The 7,782-nt window shown below is 30.2% G+C and overlaps 1 protein-coding gene across 1 annotated transcript; it reads right to left on the reverse strand.

Annotated features, from left to right (window-relative positions):
* Nucleotides 1-4,590: 4,590 nt before the first annotated feature.
* LOC119686133 lies at nt 4,591-5,679 on the reverse strand. The gene has a single exon (XM_038100607.1). The coding sequence runs from the start codon at nt 5,560-5,562 to the stop codon at nt 4,789-4,791; it is 774 nt and encodes a 257-aa protein (XP_037956535.1). The 5' UTR covers nt 5,563-5,679; the 3' UTR covers nt 4,591-4,788.
* Nucleotides 5,680-7,782: the final 2,103 nt, after the last annotated feature.

The following is a 7,782-nucleotide window of genomic DNA, read 5'->3' on the forward strand; positions in this document are numbered from 1 at the left end:
AATAACACATTTCTTATGTTGAGCTTTTTCCGAGTTAGTGCAACTGGGCACTTTTACTCTTTCTTAGCTGGGGTGTTTCTACAGAGTCTCTGCCTCTATTTATTTATGTGTTCCTCACAAGCTTCACTGAATATTCGCTGACTGATCTAAGATCTGTATTAGATAGTGCTATGTAGGTCAGCGTGTCAGTTTTCGCGTACAGCTTCAGGACTCTGCCCCTTATGCGTTTTTTGACCGGGTCTATTCTGAGGTCTCTTAGCATGTCATTCGTGTGGATGTACCATGGCACTTCGAAGAGTCTTCAGAAAGTGAGTTATTCGATAACCCACATATTACATTAACGGCTACTCTACTGAGATGATCTAATAAGAAAGATGAAGTAGAAGTTAGTACGTTCTACTTAATTATTACTTCCTTGAGAGGAAAAAAGTAAAACGTTTCGAAACCTAAAATGCAAATTTTGAAAATTTTAAATAGTTATTTTTTAAAGGTAAAATTCAAGTTGCTTTTGTTGTAATTGTAATTACTTCGAGAACAGTGGTATCAAGCATGAAGAGATTAGAGTAGGACGTACATTTTAAAAAGAATAACTTAAAATTTCAATTAATCACCCATAGAAACATTTGGCAGATATATTTTAAAAAGCAATAAAAAATAATACATATGAAAGCATAAAAATAAATTTAACCAAGTTTTGTTTTTTCAGTTTTATTTTATTTTATTCCAATTTATTGCATTTTATTTCATTTAAACAATTTTATGTATTTCGGTCAAAAGCCTTGTTAGATTTTAAGACTTGTTGTTCTTGTAAAATTTAAATAATTAAATACAAGAATTATTTCCAAGACCACTGATGATGGGTATTTGCCAATACTCGAAACAGCTGTATGGTCAGCCAAAAATTCAATTAATTAAAATAAAATAAAAAATTTTTGTTGTTGTAGTTCACTACTGTTCGAAAAAACCTCTTTACAAATTATGTAGTTAATTTACGATTTTAATTTTATTAACATTATTAAAATGATAGTTCTAGACCTATGGGTCTATAGTCTTTATTAAACCATAATAAGTAGTTCATTTAAGGGGTAATGATCTATACCACGATGATATTTTATCATTTCTCACCACATCAAAGACCTAATTTATAATTAAAAACGAGTGATTACTAGATTTATTTAGTGTAAAATGGAGTCAATTTCTTTGTCAATCAAAGTAATTATTACGAACATTTTTTTCTGAGTGTAACTTTGTTGCCAATTCACGCTTTGGAATTGAAATACAGAAAGCAAATAAATGTATGAAAATCATCAAAATGGAAAAGGAATATTTCATTTGTTGGACGAGTATTTGTAAAACTTGTGCTACTAACTTCGATTTTAGCATTTTTAGTTGGCAAAATTTTACATTTCGGATTTGGTATCTGTTTTAGTTTTATAAAATTTCCGTAGTTTCGCTGTTGTCATAAGTTTTATCAATAAATGTCATTCTACCTTTTCGTCTTGCATTTGTACAGAATTCTTAACCTTTTCAGTTTTATTTTATTTTATTCCAATTTATTGCATTTTATTTCATTTAAACAATTTTATGTATTTCGGTCAAAAGCCTTGTTAGATTTTAAGACTTGTTGTTCTTGTAAAATTTAAATTGCAAAATAAATAAATTTGTGCTTGAATCAAAAAGGACCTCAACAAAATATCGAATCCATTGGCAGCGAAGTTGATTCGAAAAATTGCTGCTTAACACGAAAGTTTGCAGTGCACTTCTATGAACACTTCTCTCTCCATTGCATGAAGTGGTCCAAATTTGCACTGACAAAAACCTACTGAACTAGTAAAAATGGACGAAAAACATACAATACACAGAAATACTTTTGGATTGGTGCACGATTAGCTTCAAAGCGACAATTTATATTTATACTGCTTAACTAAAGCAGTTTTAGATAAACATTCTATATTGCATCGTAAAACCCCTGTATTGTTTTAATAAAATGGACAATGTCGGTAATTATGTGCATTAAAGCGATGTAGGAGAGATACGTAAGGGAAGTGCGAACCTATAGTGTCGTATATAATCGCCTCTTATTTTTGTAGATTTTTGTAAAATATTTTTAAGGTAAAAAAATCAAAACAATATATCTTAAAATAAATGGGGTTTAATATGAGCAGTGGATTAGAGATTGAGTTCAAAATAATGCCTATCTCAGAAAGATAATAATAAGCAAAAGTACAACAGATGACGTAGAGACTAAAAATATAAAATTATCAGAGGCGAGGCGTCGAATTGTTCAGAGTGTTCACTGAACACCTTAACAAAGCTTCCTTTTTTGATATTTTTTTTTTATGTAAATAAATACCGCTATTTTGCTACTTAACATTTTTTATAATAGCTTTTCCAAACATATTAAAATAAACACAAAACGTATAATACAAATAAAACCGCACATACATATGTTAGTTACATTCAACATTACTTATAATTAATAAAAGAGAAAATACATGTCTCTTAAAATATACTAAGGTTCAGAATAAAAACTGCACCGCGCTGCTTACAAAGCATGCAAATGAAATAACATTCACATTGGGATTATGTTCAATATTGAATAAACACAAAACATACAAACAAATATAAAAATAAAAGAGAAAACAAGCCCCGCAAAATATGTACGTAAAATAATCATAACTCTTTAATTAATGCGTGCAAGCGGTTCAATAAAAAAGTGAACTTCCAATGTTATGCAAAGTAAATACAAAAGAGAAAAGAAATGATTGAGCGAAAATCGCTTTACATTTGACGAGAGGTTCAATCGACTAAATTGAGCCGCAAGTTCATACAAAACGTGCAAATACAATCAAAGTCACGGTTGCCGTTTTATATGGGCAAATGGTTCAATAAAAAAACTGAACCGTGCATAGTAAATACAAAGTAAAAGAGTAAATGAATGCATGAGAGTTTCTTACTCTTATGTAGATGTTGGAAATAAACATAAAATAAAGTCATTATTGCAATTTTATACTAGCAAATGGCAAAAGAAAAGAAAAAAATTAAAGAAATTTGAAGTGAAAAATAATATTTAGAAATGGATAAATGTGTGATTAAAGATTTGATTCAAATATCTTTTTTTAAACGATCTTCTGAAAAAATCTAATGGTTTTAATTCATAAAATGAATAGATCAACTCCAGATATGAAGAATTTGGTACCTGATGTAAAAATGTCGAAATCTGTGGTAAGTCGTCGTTTTCCTACAGTTATTTACCATAAAAACCAGTGGATCACAGGCTGAGAACATTTAAATAAATTGTTTTGTTGGTCTTGTACGCTATGTGCTTGTGGGAAGGACAAAACTCAGGAGTAGGGAGAATACGTTATTGTTGGAATTCAGTTTTGATGAAATTGTGAACACCTTGCCAAAAAGCTGACGCCTCGCTATTGAAAATTATATATCTTTCATGAATAAGTATCATCTCTTCAATTCTCGTAAAGCGCAAATTTATAGGTTCGAAACTAAGAAGTATAATTAGTTGACGATATAGAGGTTTCTAGACTTATTTGTATGAATTTGTCCAAGAAAAAACTTACTATTTAAAAAAATAAGCTAAATGGGATTTGATCCTTAAAATCTCAAAAAACAGAACAATGTTTTTCGCCAAACAGCGTGCTAGAGTCCCCAAGCCCACAACATTCGTATGTGTCATACCTCCACTGAAACAGAATTATATAATGTCCATTAGCAGTTGAAATTCTTTTCTGGAATTATGGTCGCAGTCATTAATCAAAGTATTACTCCCGAATTAAAACAAGTAGAAATCAGAAGTCGGAATATAATAGTTAATAAATCAAGCACGATAAGATTCCAAATTCGTTTCCAAACTATTTGGACTATTTTTCCGACATATAACTTGCCTTTATCATATTGCAAAATAAGTTTTAAGTGTCGAAAGAGGAAAAGATGAGCTGGCTAAAATATTTCATTGATAGTTTTATTACGTTTAATAATAATCAAAAATTTGTCGTGAAAATATTAAAAAAGTATAAAAGTATATTAAAGTGATTGTATATAAGCACCTCTTTCGTTTCAGAGAGAGTTCATATCAATATCAGATCATAAGATGAAGAAACTTACATGTAAACTGTTTCCTCTTTCATATTCAATTGACTACTTCGAGAATAAATCAATGTTATGTTTTATATAAAATTAATCGTTCCTAAAACTGATAAGCGAAGCTTTGAAAGGAACAATAAAATCAGTAAAAAATAATTAAGCGATTGAGTACAACTTAAGTGATTCCCGGTATTTTTTGAATAACTATATAAATAGGTATAAATAGGTCGCTTGATTTTTAACTATATGCCAATGGTGTGTTTGTGTGTAATAACTTTTTTGCACTTACATATATTAAGAAAACCTTTAATCATTAACTATTTTACATAATTCGTTAACACATTAAGGACAATCTATTTCATCCAATATACCATCCATTTAGGTAGATTTGCTTGTTTGGCAGAATCTGTAAAGCTGCTTTGATTCGGTCATGTTGCTGCTAATACTCACAAGTAAAAACACAAAAGTATTAAGGACAGTTATACTTTTTTTTACTTTAATTTTGATACGCTGAATGAGTACAGAAAAATTTAAACCGTACTTGTAGCGGATACAAATTTTTAACAAATGAATTTGCGCGCGTAAGATCTACTTACGAATCATTTATCAAAAGGAGTAAGCACCGAGATTAAACAATTAAACATTATGTTGAATTTGGTACTTTCAATAGCCTTATCGCAGTAAATGCTAGTTACACATGCATGCACATGGGTCCAAATACATGTTCTCTTCGAACTCAGCATGGAATTGTGGTTTTGCTAAGTATTCCAATCGGCGCATGTGCTCGACCCATTGGCGTTTAGTCATTTTCGTGCGAACAGGCACAACATCACGTTTTCGTTCCGGCAGTGGACAATGCAAGTTGTATATGTATGGTTGACGTGGTTGTGCCAACCTAAGAATGGTTGGCGACGCTTTATAATTTTGAGCGCTTGGTCGAACTGGAAATCGTAATGTAGACCAAAAGTCTATTTCAATATCAATATGTTGAAAACATTCAGGAACTTCTGGTGGCTCAAAAGGTCGGCCTTTATCTTTTCGCGCTGGTTGCTTACGATCGATCTTTGGAGAGTAAGGAAAATCTTCTTCTTCTGGATACTCATATTTTTCGCGAGGATTCTTGGGTATACATAATTTCACCAAGGACTCTAAAAGTTCATCTAAAGATTTTTTCTTCTTTTTTTTTTTCTTCATTTCTTCTTCTGTTGGTTCTTCTTCCTTCGGCTCTTCCAGTTCACGTGGAATGGCGTTTTTGGAAGCCCAATGATAAAAGCGCACCCAATCACGCCGTTCCATGGGCCCCGGCTTCTGCCATGGCGTTAATTCGCGTTTTTCGCGCGGATAGTACCAACGTTTCGGTTGGGAGTTCTTTTCTACCCACTCAGGATCGAATCCTTTTCGTGGTTTAACTTCTTCCTCTTCATTTGGACTGCTTACCGTTGTTTTTTCAGTACTCGTCATGTTGCGTAAGTTGGACTATTGCGTAATCTTTTTATTTGCCAAAATAATTGACATGAATTTTGCAAAAAAAAATTAATTTAACTATTGAATTTTTCTTTAATACGTAATAAACGCTTTTTTGTGAATAAATTTTACTAAATTTTATTTTAGAATATTAAAATATGAAGTGAAATGAAAACTAGACGAAGTTCAAAATTGAAAATGAAAAACGGTAAAAAAGATATGATTTGATGTTCCTGCATATTAAACGAATGTACAGGGAGAAGACCGTTAAAAGTCTTTTGTAAGATCATTGTAAGATCGACCGAACGACTGTATGTAAAAATTTTGCTATTCTGGCACAAAAGTCTTTCAAATAAAGTTTTATCATTTGTAATCCGTGGTAAAAAGCTGTTTTGTTCTATTTATTTCGTATGCAAGTAAACAATTTAATTTTAATACAAATGTGATGGAACGCCATAAGATATATATTTAATTATTATTATTATTTATATATAATTATTATTATTATTATTTATGTATAATTATTATTATTATTATTTATATATAATTATTGTGTAATGAATTTAACTCATGTCATGAAAGAAATGGCAGTGGCAAAACAAAATTAATTAGTTTCAAAATTATATTTTAAATATCTATAAATAAATAAATACATAGATGAATAAATCAATGTTAAATAAATATTAAAATTTAAATATAAAAGAAACATATACATATATTGTGTTACATATAAAAATACGCATTTCAAAATTTTTATAACAAATCTGATAAATAGCAGATCTTTCGTTTGGTCTTTAGAAAGACCGAAATCAGCCTTCAGCCTTCAGCCTTGCAAAGGACCCCTGCCAGAATACGAAGGATTTTTCAAACGATTTTTGAGTATGGTGAGCTGAAAGATCGCTGCTAGAAATGCCCTTTTAACTTAATTGTTTGTGTCATTGAAACCACATCTATACTTATGATTTACTTCTCAGATCGCCGTAATGCGGTCCCGTGAACATTCAAGTCAGTCTAACATATCATTGCTTTTTTACCGTAAATAAATAGATTACAATGACTGCGTGTTTGATACCCTCTCTACTCAGTCAAAGGAGATTATAAGAGAATGGGTTTCTGAATTTCTTAGTCTGTTTTTGGCCTTTACCTTTCATGCAGTAGTTTTATTTAGTAGTATTTAGCTAAATAAATAACTTGAGTTTATTTAAATGTAAATGGGTTTGTATTTTTGCAAAATAAATGTAATGAACCTATTTTCTATTTCGATTCGTTTAAAAAAAAAATTGCCGAGTTCTGATGAAAAATAGAGCATACTTCTAATCTCCTGCTTTTGTACCATAGTTACTTCAATAATGAAAAGCTGATAGTACGTTTCCACTGGCTTCGTTGGTTTAGTTAACTTACTTGAGATTGCTAAGTAAATTTAACTTACTTGAAAATATAGTCGAAATTAGTCCAAAAATGTCAAATGCAACTTTGAAATTGAAGTGAAAATTGACACAAGAAATAATACTCGTATGTAAACATACACAAACAAGAGTTAGGCATTTTTTAAAATATTTGTTTATTATAAATAAAATATATAATTGATACATAAAAATGAATTTATATATAAAATATATATTTGATATTATTATATAATGCATAAATTATTTAATCAAAAAAGTTCAGTTGGATATCAAGTTTGAAAATGGATAACAGAAAACAAGAGAATCAGGAATATGTGGACTGAGGGGCGGGGATCAGTTATTTATAATGGTCACATAATAGATAAAAAATAAAAACGGTTGATGAAAAGATACTAGAGAGAGTGGATAGAATGATTAATCTTGAAGAAAATGGAAAGAAGATACCCGCACGAAAGGGTCGTAACGGACGTAGATTCTCCTTTGTTCCTTTTATTTTTAATTTATAAGTTATTAGTGTTATTATTAATTAAAATAAAAGTAATTGAAAATTGAATAATTTGCAACAGCTGCTGCATTCATATTAAGAACAATACCACATACATTATGCATTGAATTATTTAAATTTTCTGCGTTTTCCATGTGGAATTATTTTCTTCTAACAATTCAAAATTCAATGTCATCTGCCTACAATTGAAATGACTAAACCCAATAGAACTTTTTGACTCATAAAAGCTCTTTAACATGCCTCAAGTAACTTGTCTCAGTGGAAACAACGAAATCTTAAAGTTACTCAAATAACTCACTTGAGTAT

The sequence above is a fragment of the Teleopsis dalmanni genome, chromosome 2 (assembly GCF_002237135.1).
Source record: "Teleopsis dalmanni isolate 2A chromosome 2, ASM223713v2, whole genome shotgun sequence".
In the NCBI taxonomy this organism is placed as follows: Eukaryota; Metazoa; Arthropoda; class Insecta; order Diptera; family Diopsidae; genus Teleopsis; species Teleopsis dalmanni.